Here is a 17,008-nt window from a genome sequence, read left to right on the forward strand (position 1 = left end):
CTAGAGTGCAAGACACCAGTATTTGCATCTTGCATTCACAGGCTTGAGATGAGCTGTTACTGAACCTTGTGCTGAACTTGTTTGCTTGCTTATTTAGGGATGTTTCGTCTGTGGAACTCTTAATGAACAATCACCAAGGCATCAAAGCCGAGATCGACGCTCGCAACGACAGCTTCACTACCTGCATCGAACTGGGGAAAGCTCTGCTTGCACGCAAGCACTACGCTTCTGATGAGGTGGGAATAACTTTGCCTTTTCTGTACTTGGACTCTCAGTTTACGTGGTCACCTACCACTTTCTCAGCCTTTTTTTTATTGGTCCAGTTTAGCCAGCAGATGGCACTCTAATTTGCAGTTTAGTAAGGACATTTCTGAAGGTGGAAAGATTTCTAACCATTTTCTGGTCTCTTTATAGCCAAGAAAACAAGTGCTTGCATTTAATGACTTGTTGAATGTAAACTTACACTTTTATTCTGTGTGAGGATTTAGCCACCTTTTAATCTTGCATTACCTTTAATGCAGCTTTAAATATAAATCAGGTTATGATGTCCTGTGTTTTCAGGTTGTTTTGTATTGTGTCAGAGAAGCTATTTGGGACTCTAGTGTTCTTAGACATTTTTAGACATATTTTGTCTCTCCTCTGCCCAGATCAAAGAGAAGTTACTTCAGTTGACTGACAAGAGGAAAGAGATGATTGACAAGTGGGAAGACCGATGGGAGTGGCTGCGGCTTGGTAAATCAGCTCCCTGATTAACCCTCTCCACCACCTGGAGTCAGCATGCTTCTTGCCACAGCCATATACCGTGAAACATGGCTTTCTAACTGTGTCTGATCTGGTGTCAGTCCTGGAGGTGCATCAGTTCTCGCGGGATGCCGGCGTAGCGGAGGCGTGGCTGTTGGGCCAGGAGCCGTACCTGTCCAGCCGTGAGGTGGGTCAGAGCGTGGATGAAGTGGAGAAGCTGATCAAGAGACATGAGGCCTTTGAGAAGTCTGCGGCCACCTGGGAGGAGCGCTTTGCTGCGCTGGAGAGGCTGACCACGGTGAGTGGGCAGAAGTGAGGCCTTCACAAGGATTGACTCAAAGCAATTGTTTGTGTGTAAGTCTTTTTGTCCCTTTTGGTTAAAAAAAAAATGGTGAGGGACAGGCTGGGTTGTAGACAAAAGCATTATTTAGCTACAATAACACAAATTTAATGAAAGTACCACAAAAGGTCAGTAATGTCTGTCTGTGTGTCTGTCTGTCTGTGTGTCCAGATGGAGTTATTGGAAGTGAGAAGACAGCAAGAGGAAGAGGAGAGAAATAGTCAGCCCCCCCCTGTAGAAGTTCCGCCCAATGAGGCAGCATCTCCACAACAGAGGTGATATTTAATACGAGCTGACGCTGGCTATAGGATTTGTGTTCGCAGGGAAAGGTATTAGAATACAATACAAGCTGTGTACTTAGTCAGGGCTAAATGGAAAAAGGAGAAACACAATGAATTAAACATTTAGCATGTTATATGGATAAAATGTTGTTTTGGATATCATAAGCTTCAGTGTTTTTTAATTCAGTAAGTAACCAAGGCCTTATGTTTATGAACTGTAAGAGCTGTAAAATCGGATTTTAAGTTTAAGCTGAAGTGAATTCATTACAAAATTACATTTTAGTTACAGGGGTGTGTGTGTATGTGTGCAGGTTATCTTTGTTAATAATTTTGTGTGTGTGTGTGTGTGTGTGTGTGTGTGCCTCCTCTTTCCAGGGAGGGCGAGCAGGTCTCTCAGAATGGGCTGACAACAGAGCAGGATTCGCCCCGGGTTAGTTACCGTTCCCAAGTCTACCAAAACTACACAAGCTTCCACAGTCGCCGGGGTGTTACGGGCCCCTAGACCTCCTTGTTCCTGTGAGGAGAAAGGGCAGAGACACATCTAGTCCTACCTGCTATTAGGGCCCACCTGTTCCCCCACCTCCTACCCGTTACAGCTAAAAATCAGTCAGTTCTGCTTTCTTTGCTTGCTTTTAAAAGATGGATGACGTAGCATTTGCAGTTGATTCTCTCTCTAGCCTCTTTGCAGTAGTATAGATGAGTTCTGTATCTTGGATGTGTTTTACCATCTTATCTAGCATGCTGTGCTTAAGGTACGACAGCAAGAAACACTAGCCAAGAAAAACAGCTTACCAGACTGTTGTTACATTGTAGCAGATCACATAGTGATTAGTAATTTATGCTTTTATGCTAGGAGTATGAGGTTTGTTGTGGAACTTGTAAGGGACAAAGGACACATGGTTAACACTAGCAGACCAGCATATATACCAGTTAGTGAGAAGCTGTCGCAAACAATTCTCACATAATACATATATGTGACGACAAATAAATGTTCTTTGTAAGTGAATTTTGCAGAGCTAAACCACTTAGGTTGGAGAGCAGGGCTTGTGTGGTTTTGGCAGATAAGTTTGGGTTATAGGGTTTGGTCTGGCCAGAATAACGAAATCACCCCTCCCCCTCATGAAGATGAGTGATGTATATGACTATGTAATGTACTGTATAGTGCACCCTGAGTGTCCATCTATACTTTTATGAACTACACAATTATTCAAAGTTCAACAGTTATGAAGGCATGATTAATTTCAAGCTATGTAATAGATCTTTATAAGAAATGTAGGATTAATGTTTGAGTGTAGTCAGTGAGTGATGGTGCTCTTGTTAATGTGTGACATTCTTGTGGTTTGGGATAATTCGGCTCTTTTTTCAGATAGAGCCCTAAATGCATCATTTGTTTACAGCTGTGTGCTGTTTTCACCTGCCTACATCTCCGGTTTCCTTTTCATCAGTCATACTGCTGGCTTAACAAAGCCTCCATGCTTTTAATTCAGTGTATTGAAAGGTACAGTCAGCTGTGCTATTCTTGATACTGTTTTGGTCCTTGTTTGCTTTCATAATATCCACAAAAACATGTCATGAATCCTTATGTCAAACTAAACTGATGTGAATTCTTATTGAATTCTCTGTTTATTTTGTGTAGAAGGTCTTGGGAATTTCCCTAAAATCCCACTGAATTGTATTACCCTGATTTTTGAGTTTAAACTTTAAGTATAAAATTTCTTGGTTCTGATTTATGAAGGACCTTGTCCTTTTTAAAAACTGCCCATTCAGTTTTTCTAGATGGTATTATTAATTTTCACAGTACAGTTACCTACTATTACATGTAAAGTACATTTTAAATTTCTAAATGTATTTGTTTAAAGCACTGATTCCCCTATTTGTGCTATAACTAAAGATTCAAAAGTATGGTTATTGCAAGTCTCACATTTAAACTAAAGTGTTTTGGTTGTAGTTGTACTTATTAATTTTTTCACTTGGCTCTAAGCCCAAAGACTTCACAGCCATTTTTGTTCATCTGTCCCCTTTTATAGATCTTTCTAATCAGTCTCCTAGCAGCTGTAGATAATAATACATTTTAGCATGGGCTTGGACGTTTATTCACTCTGCGAACTGATCGGTTTGTAGAGGGGTGTGTCACAGTCCCCTTCCATAGAAAGTACTCTTGCAATTGGGATTTTCCATTAAGATGTCGGAGAATGTTTGGGCTAATTACATTTTTTTTTTTTAAAGATTTTTGCCTATGTTATGCTGTTCAAATGGTTTATATCAAGCTAACAGTTTTTGTCCCAAACCTTCCTTCCAAGTTCCACTCACTAACCTTCCATACCAAATCAAACCCACTGCGAGAGAGGCAGTGACTTGTTGTTTTATGTTTTCACCAGTATTGTCTTTTTGCTGGTCATTGTTTTATGTCAAGTGCATGTTCTAAACTGTTATGAGCATGTTGGTAATTTTACGCTTATACCACCTGTTTAATGTTGTCAGTTATTGTCCAGTGTCATTCTTGGGCTTGTTCATGAATTAACATTAATTTTCCTATTATTAATACATCATTCATATTCATTTTGGTTATTCCCTTCTTTCTTTGTGTTGTATGTTATTTATTGCACCATAGCATCAGTTCTGACCACTTAGGAATCTAATTTCACAATTTAATAAACCATAGTATATAGTTAACACTTGATTTAAAATTCAAAGTGTTACATTTTATTCAATAATGTATGTCATAATCATTTGTACTATTATTTTCAACATAATGGCACATTTTCTATTTTTAAAAGAATGATAAAAATGTCAGTAATTGATACTTATGTGACTTCTGGGACTTAATACTTGCTGTAGCAGATTTGTTGGTAGCGACAACGTGATACTAAGTCACTTTTAGACCACCATTTTATGGCCATATTTGAGACTTTGATATTAGCAAAAAGTTCTGAAGTGTTTGTTGAAGTTCCCAGCATTGGTCCTGCCTTTGGCACACTCCATCTAATAGTACCTAGGATTGGTCCAGCCTGCGGAAGGCTTCCTGTAAAACCCCCCAGGATTGGTCCTGTCCAGAGGAGCTCAGGATGGGGTAATAAATTGATAGACTTGAGTGGGTGTGATGTAATCCCTTTGTAATCCCTTTGCAAAAATCACTACTTCTACCAATGGCACCAAAAATGATTGATGAACTCAAGCAATTTCAGAAATTGTTTGTTTTTTTTAAAAGTCTTTCTTTTGAGTCTATCTCCTGTGCTGACTGGTCTCTCCTCCCGATTATGTTTATAAGATGAGTGACCAGGTGGTTTGCATTTTCTGTTTTAATGTTCTAATCTACTTTTGCATGCATCTCCCGTCTCTTCTCATCTTGCTTATATCGAGTATAACTGAAAGCATCTGTATTGTCCCAGCTTCACTGATATCCCACCTGGTTTGATTTAGAGAGATCATAACAAGGCCTACATTTCTTATCTAATTCTAATCTGTATTGTAGGACAGTGAATGAGAGAGCAGATAATTGACAAAGAATCTACTCAGAAGCTGGGATGAAATTGTTAAATTCCTACAGATTTAACAATTGGAGGCTGTTGTAGCAGCATTTGTATACTGAATATTGAAAGGTTTTTGTTTTTTTTTTGCATTGTACTCTTCCTTTAAATGGAAGGAAAAAGAAATTGGCGCTCTCAATTTTGTTTTACAAAATTGACAAGAATTCCCTCACAGTTGTGAGAACAACAACAAATGTTTCTACACAGCTTCAGTTTGACACATACCATACAGCTTTGCTCAGGCCACACAGTGCTAATCTATAATTCACCATCACAGAAGAACACCACCTCTAAGCTTCATTCTCTCTGTACCAGGAGGCCGCGGGAGGTAGTGATTCTGTCAATGGCGGAGCGGTGCCCAGTCCTGGCCCCTCCCCCACGGGCAGCCGCAAGGGGAAAACATGTCAAGTTGCCATTCTCCCAAACAAGGCCCAGGACACACCCACCACTCAAATGGAGGGCTTCCTGAATCGCAAGCATGAATGGGAAGGACACAACAAGAAGGCATCCAACAGGTACATCACTATGCAAACTTAATACACACTCATTCAAAGCTACAAAGAAGAAGCAAAAAACCCATTAAATATTGCACTGTTAACATCAGCATTCAAGTCATCAGTCTCTACATCCCCCCCCTTGGATCTTGACACAATCCCTTCCACAGAATACCAGCAATTCTATTTACACCTTGCTTTCTTCTGAACTGTTTTCAGATCTTGGCACAATGTCTACTGCGTGGTCAATAGCCAAGAGATGGGCTTTTACAAGGACAGCAAGAGTGCTAGTCAGGGTATCCCCTACCACAGTGAAATTCCCATCAGTCTGAAGGAGTCTACATGTGAGGTCGCCTTGGACTACAAGAAAAAGAAACATGTTTTCAAACTCAGGTTACTCAAAGTTTTCACATTACTGAATATTTATGAAATGTTCTTATATATTTTAAAGATTAATGGAATGGTCATAAATTTAGTTGTAAAAACCTTCCTTGTTTTACTTCTAGAATTTCAGATGGGAATGAGTATCTCTTCCAAGCCAAAGACGATGTAAGTTTTTGTTTTCTGACTGTCATAGGAATGGAATTATGTAGCTGTGAATGCACAATATTGCTGCAGTCATACATTGTGTGCTCGAGCCACCATCAACACTTATCTTATGTATACTGGTCATGATGCTCTTGCTATCCATGACTGTGGACTGTTAGGTTGTAGTGCAGAATTTCAGCTTTAACTTGTTTATAGTTGGTAGTCCACACTTTAGTGCACTGTAAGTAATTAGTCAAATGGGTTTAATCTCACTTGGTTGCATATCCTTTGCAGTGAAGTTGCATCCTGAAATCTGTGACCCCCAAAGATCAGCAGGCACTGAGACCTCCTCATGGCTCGGTTTTGGGGACTTTAGTCTCATCTTTTAGTAAACGAAATCCAAACTCAGAGGTCATGTCGGGCAATCAACTCGGCCAGTCAATAAACCTTCAGTGTGTTTGCCCTAAAGACCTCCAAATTTTGCTTTATTGGTACATATCAGGTCACGGTCCTGCTGCAGGGTGAAGGGCAGCCCACTTAATTATTAGGCATTTGGTTGCTTATGAAAGGTTAAGGTTACTGCACATGTGGCAGTCAGACCAATAAAGGATGGCAGCCATACGCGCTCATGCTATGCCAGTGACGAGGTGGCATGCTTTTGCACATAAGCAGCCCCTTGTATTCCTCCCTTTCCCATTCCATCATTGATTAATCTGCATCTCATCTGTCCATAAGATTATCCTAGAATCCTTTGGGCTATTTTTAAGCAAACTATCCCAACCTTTCCTGAGTTTTATCGTTGATTTATGTCTTGAGGTCATCCTGGAGGATTTTTCTTCTTTGTAGTAGCGCTTGATTGATACCTATATCCTGGATAGTGTTCCTGATCTGTTTAGGCGTTTCTCCTCATGATTGAGTTTTTCGGCCATCCGTTACTATGTTCTGCCAGGTCGTTTTCTATATTTGAGCTCACTGGCGCATTCCTGTGTTGTAATCCTGAACGGTTCATTTTTGACACCTAAAGTTTGCGTACTCTGAATTATTCTTCACTGGCATTGGCACAACTTGATAATGTCAATATAAAATAAACACACTTCAGATGCAGATGCCACATCTAGGAAAACAAAAAAAACTTGACCTTTTGTTAGATCTGAGCATGGACTAATGGTAAAATAACACAATATTTTGGCACAGAAAAAGCTGAGCAGCCAATTGTCCAGATGCAGTTACCAGATAAATGTGCAAATTTTCAAATTAAAATTCTCTGTCTGCACTTTAAATTCCATAGTCATTGATTTTTTTCAGTTTATTAGTAGACAATGTCATTGTCATTGTTCCAAGCAGTACAATTGGTATATTATACTACATCCTGTATGTATGTGGTATCCTTGCTGACTTCATATCCCTCTTCCTCACGTGCCTTTTCAGGAGGAGATGAACTCGTGGATCCAGGCAATCTCCTGCACCACACCCTCTGAGCTCAGCAGCCATAGCACGCCTGCCTCCTGCCGCGCACATACTCTGCCCACCTCCGTAAGCGGGACCTCTGAGTCCAGCCCAGGCAAGCGGGAGAAAGACAAGGAGAAACGCTTCAGCCTCTTCAGCAAGAAGAAGTAGAACCTGCCGAGCAGCCCAGCGCGTGGCTCATTTCCCTAGTCCCTCCCTCCTTCCCTAATTCCTCTCTCCTCCTCTTCTCCTATCCTCTTCTTGAAGTGCAGCTCTAGCATGTGAAGCTCCGAGCCAAGACTCTGTGCCTGTCACTTCTTTGGGTGGGCTCAGTTTTGTTTTTTGTTTTTTTTGTTTTTTGTTGTTTTGTTTTGTTTTGTTTTGTTTTGGTCCCCTCCCCCTTTTTTTATAAGGAAGGAGCTGGAAGAGGAATATCCTTAGAGTTGGAGGTGCTTTGGGGTAGTTATTGTAAATCATTCCTAAGTCTCAAGAGACAAAATTCCCAGTAAGCTTTCTTTACACTTTCTCTTTTCTTTGTTCACACTTTCTTTCAGTATACCTGCTTCAGTGCTGTCGAGTTGTCTGGTTGGTTCCTTCTGCTCTTGTTTTCGTAAGTGTGACAAGTTTCTAGGAGCCGCCCTCCATTTTGTGAGGCTTTCTCGTTGTCTGCTGTGGAAGGAGGGCGGTAGTGGTGCTCTGGATCCATGAGGATTCCCCGAGTTGTTAACCTCCCATCAAATTTAAATTACTAATAAAGCTCATCAGCCATTATAGGTTTCCTTAAAGGGCAAACTCTGTACTAAAGACCTTTTAGTATGAAGTAAATGTGTCTGAATGCACACCCACCATGTAGTGGCAAATATTAACATAATGCTGGAAAGTTTCATGAGATGATTGTGAAGCGTGAGAATGTTGGTTACTTATGAAAGACTACTTTTATCAAGAAAAACAATAAACTGATTTGTGTTTTTCTTCTTGTACTTGAGTTGCATTATATTGTTGAAAGGGTATTTAGAGAAAAATATGAATATAGATGTATTATAACTTCTAAAAGGTATCATTTGTTAAGTGGGGGAAAAGGTGTGGCAATTATTGAAAATCGTGTGACTGATGAACGGCTGCTTGCTTGTTGGCTATAGCGCTGTGTTGTCATTTTGCCACTTTCTCTGGCTACTCAATAACTAGTGTGCATTCTCTGTCAGTGTAACTACTGTAACAATACATTTTCGTCATTATTCAACAGTCAAAATGCCATAACGCCTCCGGGGCCAGCTGGTTATGACGTAAAACATGGACTCGCACCTGTAGCCTTTTACCCTATCTGTTAAATACGTGCAAAGTCATTAAAGATGCTTTTGAACTTAAAAATAAGTTTGCCGTTTCTTTTTTTCTTTTTTTTTTGTAGGGGTGAGGGAGTAGTTGAAGGTTGTCATAAAAATGCAAATACTCAGTAAAAATTAAAATCTCTGACAATATTGCAGAAATAAAGCTAGAGTAATCATGCTATCTTCCATCACTGCACGAAAATATGTTATATAGATCAGCCAAGGTACTTACTGCAAAAAAGGAGTGGGTTGGTACACATCAGTTAAGGCTATCCTAGAATATATTTCATGTGACGATACACTTGGACCACACCCCATATGTGACATGAAATTCACCATTACGGTAACTAATGTACATAAAGTTAAATGATCGTGTGTGATATGGACACAGATTGTATTTGCCAGCCTATTTCCCAGTTTATTATTCATAAACTTTTGCTTTTACAGTCAGGGCAACTAACCTTTTACTACCTCTCATAAAAACTGAGTGCTACTATTGAAAATAAATTCATGTTTATACGCTATTTCGAAGGCACCTCTGGGCTCTTCCGGATGAAACGTTTATTTTTGTTATATAAGCGACCTGTTATAATCATTTAAGATGATTCTAAATAGGTCGCTTCATCAACAAAAAATGTTTTGTTGTTTTCTCTTCATTTGTATATTGTTGGAATGTATCCTACTCAATAAATCGACAACTCTTTCCTATCACATGCAATTTATTTGTCGTTCGTTATTCTATCGCATTCGCCAGATTCAGGACCCTGGACAGCTCCGGTTTGCATGCTGGTCTATGTAGTTAGAAATATGTACCGAATGAGAGTACCTCAGAATTGGGGGAAAAAAACCTCCATTGCCCATGAACCCTTGCAGCAAGCTGTTTTATGATGGGTGAAAAGAGGCGGCGCTCCAAGGTCCGTGGTAACTATCGCTTGAGAACGAAAGGGGCAATTCCGGAAAATATAACCTAAAGACGCTCAGATAAGTCTTTCTGTGTTGACAGCAGTTGCTTTTGGCTGCCGTCGTTTGTAGGAATCTGTTAGACGTTTATTTAATGAACGAACATTGAGTCAAACTATGGGTAGAACGTAGTTTGCAGTCTTAACTCGCAGTTCGAAATCTCGCTTGTTTTATCTGATTTGAAATGTGGATTTACCAAGGAAGACGCGCGGACAGGAATTGCGCTCTGAATTTTAGCAGTTGCATGTATTCGGATGGAAGTTTGCGCCAAACTGCATTTCAGCAGCTTCAGAGTGACTACGAGTGAAATGGGAAAGTGTCCCTCAAGGACTGATATACTCTAAAAGATGGCAAATCATAAATTAACAAGAGATTTGGGGAGCTGGAATTGATCGACATTAGATTTGTGAATGGCAGGTCGATTTTACGCAATACGTTTTCTGTGCATAGCTTGTGCGTTATGGTTATATTACCCTTCCACAGTTTGGTTACAGTCAGTGCATTCCTGCATTAAAAAAAATTCTACTTGTGGCTGATGGACCGTTTGAGGATTAGGATGCCGGATTAATCCTGAATTAATGCTGAATTAATCCTTTAGCCGTTGTGTTCATGTGTGGTTTGTATATATATATTTTTTTTTTCTTATTTTTATATATATATATATTTTTTACCACATCTAGCCTATTAATTGTTGTTTTAACCGAATGAACATTGTTTTTTGAAATAAACTAAATCAAGGTACTGTAGTAGGTATGAGCCACTACTTATTAAGAAGACATTGCCATGAACTTTTAAAAGGAGATTTGAAAATGCCAAGTGTAGTGGTTAAAGGGCAGACAATGAATTTGGCAATTCCTTAAAACCACTGTAACGTGGAACTAACTATTTAGCCTGTGTCAGTCGTTTTGTACCGCACACCGGGTGGATGTGTGTATTCCACATGATTGTCGTAGCCACAAATTTCATATAGGTTAACATTTTTTAATAGTTATTGTTCTATGTTTATTTCTGACATATACGCACAGTCGGATATATTTGAGCCTGTGGCGAAATTAATCAACAGCTAGAGCTAGTTGTCAAAAATCATGGCGGATAGGACTGCGCCCCGCTGTCAATTGAGATTAGAATGGATATACGGATACAGAGGGCATCAATGCCGCAACAACCTGTTCTACACCGCCGGCAAAGAAGTGGTTTACTTTGTAGCAGGAGTTGGCGTCGTTTACAACACCAGAGAACACACACAGAAGTTCTTCCTGGGTCACAACGACGACATTATTAGGTGGGTCCATATTTTTCTGTCAATAGTCTTTTCTTTAATAGGAAAGGTGCGCTGTGACTTTACGAGTTTGATATCGTTGTGAGGGTCAGATTGTATCTGCCGTGTTAAACAATCTGGTCACTTAACAAGCTGGCCACAGTGCGCATGAAATTTGCGTCTGCACGTACTTGAGCACTCTCTCTATCCCCTACATTGGTGTTATAATATTTCGTCAGACGATGCAAGGTGATTGAATAATAGCATAACCAGCTTTGGTATTTCCCAAGGAGAGACTGAACATTTTTTTTTTTGCTCTTCATAATTAATACTTTTATTGTGCAATTCACCGAGATCAGCTTTAGATGCGGGGTTTTTAAAGGGAGTCTGTTTACCTGGTAACTAATTAACTGGAAAACACCTCTCCCTGTATACTGTGGGTGTAGGGTTACGGCTGCGGGCATTTTCCCTTTCAAGCGGTCCAACTCAGCTTTCATCGCTTAGATCAGTGGCACACTGTTCAACCATTCGCAGGTGCAGTGCCACTCCTGGAGCATAGAAAGCCGGAGTTCTGTGTCATACTGGACATCCGTGAGGAATACATATCATTGCGAATTAAATAAACCTAGAATATTATTAGCAAAAGGTACTTAATTTCATTTGCAGCAACAAATGTAAATGTTACTCATTGTGTCACCGCTTGATTTCAGCATTTGTACAAGTTTGTAATGTGCACCTAAAAACACCTAGTACGAAGATCCCAGTTAAATGCAACCTACATACTAACTATTTGGTCAAGTTTAATGACTTTCAAAGGCGAATTACTCTCTATGTTTAAAATATATTATCTTATATCATTGTTTATTTTGCCAGGGATCATGTACACAATACTTTCACTTCAAATGAGAAGAGAAGTGAGATTGGTAGTTAGCTAATTTCCATCTACAGTCCATGGGCAGATAAATATATGACTAATACTAAAAACACAGTAAATTCATACAGGTCCTCAAAGCTTGTATAGGAATACTTTCTGAGAGTAGACTTTGTAGCCCTACACAGATTGTCAGAAGGAAGCTGAACAAAGCTTCAAGGCTACTTTACTCACCCGAGACCAGCAGGACCTGCAGTCCAAGAAGTGAGAGGAAAAAGTCAATATATTTAAAAACGTCCTTGATGCTTCTGCTGTGAGTGAATTTATAATGTATCTAAAATTGAAGTTACATTTTATTGTATAACTCATCCTTTTTATTTGATCTTTTTTCTTGAAACTAAGAGGATCCAGAACAATACCTTTTTTTTTTTTTATTTCTCTGCATTTTTAAATCTTTAAACCAATTAACATGATCTCAGGATTTGTCTGTTTTTAGTGAACTACACTATGACTGTTTCCTCTACGTTCGGTTTTAAACTGGAACCAGTGAGCCACTTCACAACTTCACCTTTAGCTGCAGGTTTCATCATGTAATCTACGTACCAATATTACATTTACTCCATTCTGTTTACCTGTTAATGCACAGCTAATGCCACAGAAGAGGTTAGAACTCCAGCCTCCACTCTTCTGTGCCCTGTTATCTTTATAATTGTTTTGATGTCATAGAAGATGAACAAAAAAACCCCAAACAAATTAAACTTGTCTTGGCAGAATACAAACAGACTGACAAAGCTTTTTTTTTTTGGGGGGGGGGGGGAAGCTGAATTGGTGGTGTAATTATGTCTTGCTTCTTACCAAAAAACACTAGTCAGGCAAATGGCTGATTTCCTTCATTCTTTCCTCACCCTGCCACTTTCCAAACCACTACTCAGACATGACATCCAGAGCTTATTGTGTCCCTCTGAGCAATAGTCTGCATGGCATGAGAGGTGAACCACGAGGTGATCCGTGAGGTGATCCGCAAGGTGCATCTTTGGTAACATGATCACAGTTAAGCCATGCCACCAATGATGTGTGCGTGCCTCCACTCGGATGCTGTTCCCAAGTATATGCTGTTTGGTGCTTATGGATTTGTCTTTGTGGACAATAGTAAAGTGCTTTTTCGCTGATGAATGCTAGTACCTCCCCATTGTATTAAAGGAGCAATAAATAATTTCCCCAATGATTCTTCATCACATTATGAAATAGCCATTATACTGGCACCTACTGATCTGAATGTTTCAGGGATTCTGTACTAAATCTATTTTAAACATGGCTATCTCCATGTGGGAGGCCTACTCTGTGAAGCATAAACTAGTTCATTTGAGGACTACAAATCAATTTAATTAATCTTTTGACCTATTTTATAGATAAAATGTAAAAATAATACATAATCACATTCATAAATTGTTTGCTACTTTTTGGTGGTAAAAATTACTTATTGCCCCTTTAAGTATGCTGATTTCCAAGCCACACAGCTAATTACATTGTCCTCATAGCTTAAGACATGTTGACCTTAAAACTGGTAAGTTGGCATACTCTATCTGCTTGGACCAATCAGATGCTTGGTACTCCTTTGATTTCATAAACTAGCAGTCATTCTGACTGGTTTTTTTTTTTTTTTTTTTTCCCCAGTCCTCAAACAAGTGTCTTTGGCCAGAATAAAAGCTGAATGCTTGACACACAAGAAGCTTGTCTGTTTCAAGAAACTGCTATTGATTCCTGTGTGATTTGCTACATTTTCAAAATATACAATGAATGTCAGTCATTTTTTGCCCCTGATGTATTAAGCGTTTCAGTGTCACAAGTTTTGCATGAGACCCAGCCTTGTAATCAAACCTGGTAACAGTGGTAATTACCTGGCTCAGGTGTGTAAGGAAATGGAACTGTGGACTAGACTGAAAACCCCTGCATCAAAATATAGGGGGTTCATAACTACTTCCATCCAGGGGTAGTAGCAGTGCATGACCTAGCCTGGGTCTTGCTATAGTAGTGAATGACCTTGCCTGGGTCTTTTTATAGCAGTGCATAAACTAGGCTGGGTCGTCTGTAGCAGTGAATGACTTAGGCTGGGGCTTTTTGTAGCAATGCATGACCTAGGTTGGGTTGTCTGTAGCAGTGAATGAAAGGGTCTGAGTCTTTTGTGCTTCAGAACTGTTTTATTCTTGGCAACCTGATGCAATCGGCAAGCCCAGCAGTGCCATTTGATGTTTGATGCGCTTCTTGACAGGGTTGCTAGCTTGGTCTTTGGTATGTGCGTGCATTGGTGTGACGGGGTCACCATCCTTCAGTATGCATCCATATTAATGCAGGAATGCTGGATCTGAGAATGCTCTCTGGTCGAATCATTAACAGCAAAGGTGCACTTTGAGCAGTCATTGGATTGTTTTTGGTGTGTATTTATGCAGAAGTCTGGGGTTATATTTGGAATAGTTAATTGATGTGCAGCAGCTGGTGTTGGGATGGTTGTCAGTGAAATCCTCCAAAATACAAACACTACATGCAGCACATGAATGTGCAGAAATATATGTTGAATGTAACAATAGCAAACTGTGTTGATTGAGTTTCAGGCAAATGTATAGTATGCTTAATAACTGACTAATAGTTTCCAGCAGATGCTACTCTTAATCAAATTTGTATGCACCACATTAATGTCCTTGAGTTACAGAGGTAGTTTTGCATTTGTAATTATATTCAGATAACTAGATTAAGGGAATGCCTCAACATAATAGTTCTCAGGGGAATTTGTGACAGTACAGACCTTTCCTTTTAAAAGTATATCAAGTGTCAATATATTCTAAAAATGAATCGAATGCATTATATTGTCAGTATAATTGTTGCTTCTACACACTGAAATTAATGAAATTAATTAATGTAAAATCGTATTGGCCATCTGTGAACCCTTGAACTGCTATAATAAATTCAGCCCCTTTATTATTTATGAGAGCATTTAAAATCATCTGATGAGCTGCTCATTACAGATTGGCTAAAGATGGTCAATGTTTTACTATGTTCAAATGAGTGTTTAAATAGTTTTGGCAGAAAAATATATCCAGTTTGTTCTCAGAGAGATTTATTCTGGTTTGCTACAAAATACTTTTAAAAATTAGTTCATTTTTTGATAATTGCATATGTGTGTTGTATTTACTTGTGTCTGAAAAGCACACATGTATGAGTTTAATTGGAATAATACAATCTGAATATAATCTATAATGTAATCTGTGAAATGTAAGATAGTGTCACTGTGGCAGATGCTTCTAAAGGATCACTGAAGGGGAACTGTAAATGCTCTGTCTCTTTGTGCTGTGATTACTTTCACTCATTTACTCACTCTTTCTCTCTTACTCCCTCCCTCCCCCCTTCTGAGGCTATGATATTTTCTGGATTGGGGTTATTGCTTTATACCATGGAAGTTACCTCACTTAACTTGGGGTTATTTTTAGGATCTCATACAACTTTTGTGCTACCTAAGAATAGATGGTTGTATTTCTATTTGCCGTATACTTTTTAATAGGACCAGAGTATGACAGCATTAAGCAGCCATCCCATTCTGCCATGATGGGTCTCCAGAATCATCATGGATGGCTTAGGACACAGAACATGGACACCGCCTAGGCCTTGGGGTCATACAAGAACATAAGGCCCACCAGAATGGGCCTGAGAGAGGTGGTTGTGTGTCTTTAAAAGACAGTTCGAAGAGATTGCAGATGATTCATTGGATTCTACTTAATATCTTGGTATGTGAGAGGCTTTCTGTGATTCTCACATGAGAGAGAGAGAGAGAGAGAGAGAGAGAGAGAGAGAGAGAGAGAGAGAGAGAGATTCCGATTCCATTAGCCCTGTTCCACTTCAGAATTGCCCCAGTAGGTTTCCTAAATGATTTAATCACTCCCTTTTGTGAACATCTGTGTTGAGAAAGATGGAACTGGATTCAGGTCAGCCAGAGAGCAGAAACATTTTTGAGTACTTGCTATTTAAATTCAGATATTACCAGGGTATGACCTTTGCTATAACCTTTACTAAGCTCTGTAAAGTTTGACCTGTCCATGGCTCTGGTCGGGTATTAAATGCTCACACCCTGCTCAGTCTGCCAGCAGTTGTCAAGGAAACCGATCTATGAGACAATTACGTTGCTGGCTGGCGCAGGGTCTCCTTTTGAAACTTTATGTATGAGAAACTTTATGTATGAAGCACTCCATCCAGCCAAGCAGTAAGCATATTCTGCAGAACCTCTTGAGCCATCAGTTTCTAAGTGCAAGTGTGATGCAAGTCAGATGTGATGTGTTTTGACTTGTTGCAGCTGAAGGGAATTCAGTTTGCTGCATGCAGAGAACCTGGCAAGAACTGCCTCTCACCCACTCTCATTGTTGGACTGTGCCGATCTGTTGCCTATCCCACCGAGACCTGCCTGAAGCAGCCGATTGTCTGGCGGTCCAGAGGGAGAAGTTCATCTCCGTGCACAGTAACGCCACCCTCATCTTCATGACAACCGTGCACGCACAGTGTGGCAGAAATCATCCAGGGGTTAGAAAGAAAAAAAAAAAACCCTCCAGTGCAGTTTTAAGCACTTTAATTTTTCTTGGTCTGTACCTAGTTTGTGCTCAATCAGACTGTGTGGCTACAGTAATACCGATTGATGTTCTATTTTTTACCTTATCCTGAGTTTAGCCCTGATGTGGACAGATGAGCTTTTGCTAAGCACAGTCCATCACTGTGTACGACCCAAGACAGAAATGGAAAAAAATCGAACCGTGGTTGCTCAAAACCAGGACATATTGTGAATGTTAAGGTTTCCACAGCAAGTCCAACTATTTGCATTTTAAAGACCCAGCTGCTCTTTGTCCTTCAGCACAAAGAGCAGGAACCCCCTTGCCTGTGAGGAAGCTGGCTTGACTGGACTGGTCTGTCTCATGCCAATGCTGTGGCATAGCTGTGAGGGCTTCCGGTCAAGGACACCTGTGCACATTTCTCTTTCCCTCAGCTCGCCGCTTGTCTGTTGGTGCCTGGCTGCACCAGTTCTGGCTCCGTGGCCCATGGTAATAGCACCATTACCTATTTATGGTACTGGCGAACCACAAGCTGGGATTGGCGGGGTCACAACCTGAGCTCGTGCTCAGAAGGAGAAGGCGGGAACCCCAGCAGAGATTTTCATGGGCTGTGCTCAGGCCTGGGAGAGTGAAGGGATGTGGGAAATGTTC

The 17,008-nt window shown here is 40.1% G+C and overlaps 2 protein-coding genes across 3 annotated transcripts in view; both read left to right on the forward strand.

Moving 5' to 3' along the window:
- Positions 1-9,390, forward strand: part of LOC113588836 (spectrin beta chain, non-erythrocytic 1) — a 60,170-nt gene extending 50,780 nt beyond the window's left edge. For both annotated transcript variants that reach the window (XM_027028196.2, XM_027028195.2), the window contains 9 exons: positions 98-236; positions 648-732; positions 843-1,039; positions 1,253-1,356; positions 1,738-1,792; positions 5,205-5,404; positions 5,603-5,776; positions 5,890-5,932; positions 7,340-9,390. In XM_027028196.2, the coding sequence (XP_026883997.2) occupies positions 98-236; positions 648-732; positions 843-1,039; positions 1,253-1,356; positions 1,738-1,792; positions 5,205-5,404; positions 5,603-5,776; positions 5,890-5,932; positions 7,340-7,528 (1,186 nt within the window). In that variant the 3' untranslated portion in view covers positions 7,529-9,390. The remainder of the gene's footprint in view (positions 1-97; positions 237-647; positions 733-842; positions 1,040-1,252; positions 1,357-1,737; positions 1,793-5,204; positions 5,405-5,602; positions 5,777-5,889; positions 5,933-7,339) is intronic.
- A 1,337-nt stretch (positions 9,391-10,727) lies between these two features.
- Positions 10,728-17,008, forward strand: part of LOC113588837 (echinoderm microtubule-associated protein-like 6) — a 53,246-nt gene continuing 46,965 nt past the window's right edge. The window contains exon 1 of the mRNA XM_035529940.1: positions 10,728-10,924. Coding sequence (XP_035385833.1) covers positions 10,728-10,924 — 197 coding nt within the window. The remainder of the gene's footprint in view (positions 10,925-17,008) is intronic.

The sequence above is a fragment of the Electrophorus electricus genome, chromosome 9 (assembly GCF_013358815.1).
Source record: "Electrophorus electricus isolate fEleEle1 chromosome 9, fEleEle1.pri, whole genome shotgun sequence".
Taxonomy (NCBI): domain Eukaryota; kingdom Metazoa; phylum Chordata; class Actinopteri; order Gymnotiformes; family Gymnotidae; genus Electrophorus; species Electrophorus electricus.